Source organism: Choristoneura fumiferana, chromosome 21, assembly GCF_025370935.1.
Source record: "Choristoneura fumiferana chromosome 21, NRCan_CFum_1, whole genome shotgun sequence".
Taxonomy (NCBI): Eukaryota; Metazoa; Arthropoda; class Insecta; order Lepidoptera; family Tortricidae; genus Choristoneura; species Choristoneura fumiferana.
In genome coordinates, this window is record NC_133492.1 from 9,270,628 (window position 1) to 9,272,268 (window position 1,641).

Here is a 1,641-nt window from a genome sequence, read left to right on the forward strand (position 1 = left end):
GATACAAAAATCAGTCTATGTCGTCTCGACGCTAAATCAGAGGAGAATTTAACGGAGGAGGAAGCACTAAAACACAAATGAAAACACAACTCACTAAAAAAACGGCAAAAAAAGGTTGGAAAAACTGTAAAACCACAAGTTTTCTAAAACTTTGCAGACATAACCGACATTTTGTTTTTTTACCACGGAAAAGCAATGACAGATACAGCGGGGCTACTACGTAAATCGAAACTCGAAGTTCGTATCGTACCGTCCCTCTCACTCTCGTATTAAGTAGTATAAGTGTCAGAGGGACCGCACGACACGAACATCGAGTTTCGAGTTTCATAGTAGCCCTGCAGTACAGTCCATAAACGAGTAGGTAAGCAATGTTACTAGTAAAATGTTCTCTGTTCCTTTCAAATTTCTTGAGAAAGTTCAATTAATCTTTGAATAAAATGTTTAATTATTAAGATTGAATGGTTAATATGATATAAAAACATATTGATGTACTTTCACTATTATATTTTGGTTATGGCAAGAAAGCAGAATTTATAGGTAAGTTATTTTAACAAGGAGCGCTAGATTTCGCTAGCTTCTATGCAAATTCAGGAACCTACATACTATTAAGAAGAGACCATAGCGTGCTGGTATTCAATTCACAGCTGATTTTTCCAACAATATTGCGGTAAAATGGGCATATATTTAAAGCAAATTTAGTTATTTCTTGGCACTAACAAAATTGTTTGTTATTTGAGTGGTCTAAAATTTACTGGAGCATGGATTTCCTCTCCGAGGTGGTCGGCGAGACGGTGATATTGGGCCTGGACTCGCTGATCCTTGGGTTTTGTGTGCGGCAGCTGAGCAAATGCAAGCACATACTGAATGCTTTGCAGGTAAATGCCACTTGAATTAGATGTTTTAAATTAATAGTTAAACATTGTGTGATGGTTAATTAATTATTTTTTGGTCCTGTTGCGTAATTTTTGATGAGATAATATTGCAATAATGATTGAAATTTGGTTATATTCATATTCAACTTTTAACTTGATTTATTAAAAAATGTAGACAGCACCAGTATTGGACATAGACTCATCGCTGACCAAGGAGATAAGCAAGTATCCAAGCAACACAATCCCCTACGTGGTGATCCGGGGCCTTGTCAAGCCTCTGGGCACCCCCATCACTAGCAACTACAATAATTCCGTGACAGGAGTCATTCAGAGGTAGGTAAAACTGAAGTTGAAAAGTTGAATGTGCACTATATACTGTATAGGTTGCCTCAAAGAATGGTCAAGTCATGGTTTAATGTAATTTAGAGCAACTTTGTTTTTGATTTCATTATAAATCCACACAAAAGTTGACTGATAGAGATCCCTTAAAAGGGATAAGTTCACCTTTGTACATGTATCTCAATGTTTGTATGATGTTTTTTTTTTATCTAGTATTTTAACGAGGCTTTAGTACACCAAATGTGACAATTGAAATCTTGTGACATGTGAAAATTTTTAAGGTACCTCCTATAGCCGTAAAGTTGGGGTGTTTTTTTTTCTCGACTAACCCTATATTGTGGGGTATCGTTGGATAGGTCTTTTAAAACCATTTGGGGGTTGCTAAGACTATTTTTCTATTCAGTGTTCTGTTTGCGAAATATTCAACTTT

At 36.0% G+C, this 1,641-nt stretch overlaps 1 protein-coding gene across 1 annotated transcript; it reads left to right on the top strand.

Annotated features, from left to right (window-relative positions):
• Window positions 1-632: 632 nt before the first annotated feature.
• LOC141439816 (mitochondrial E3 ubiquitin protein ligase 1-like) lies at window positions 633-1,256 on the top strand. Its single transcript, XM_074104193.1, has 2 exons — window positions 633-875; window positions 1,048-1,256. Exons 1-2 carry the CDS (start codon window positions 759-761, stop codon window positions 1,207-1,209), a joined length of 279 nt encoding a protein of 92 aa, XP_073960294.1. The 5' UTR covers window positions 633-758; the 3' UTR covers window positions 1,210-1,256.
• Window positions 1,257-1,641: the final 385 nt, after the last annotated feature.

What these genes read in the sequence shown, in the direction of transcription:
- LOC141439816 (XM_074104193.1), top strand. Translation starts at nt 759, where the DNA reads ATGGATTTCCTCTCCGAGGTGGTCGGCGAGACGGTGATATTGGGCCTG. An exon ending in ACATACTGAATGCTTTGCAG is followed by an intron (nt 876 to 1,047) that starts GTAAATGCCACT and finishes TAAAAAATGTAG; the next exon opens with ACAGCACCAGTATTGGACAT.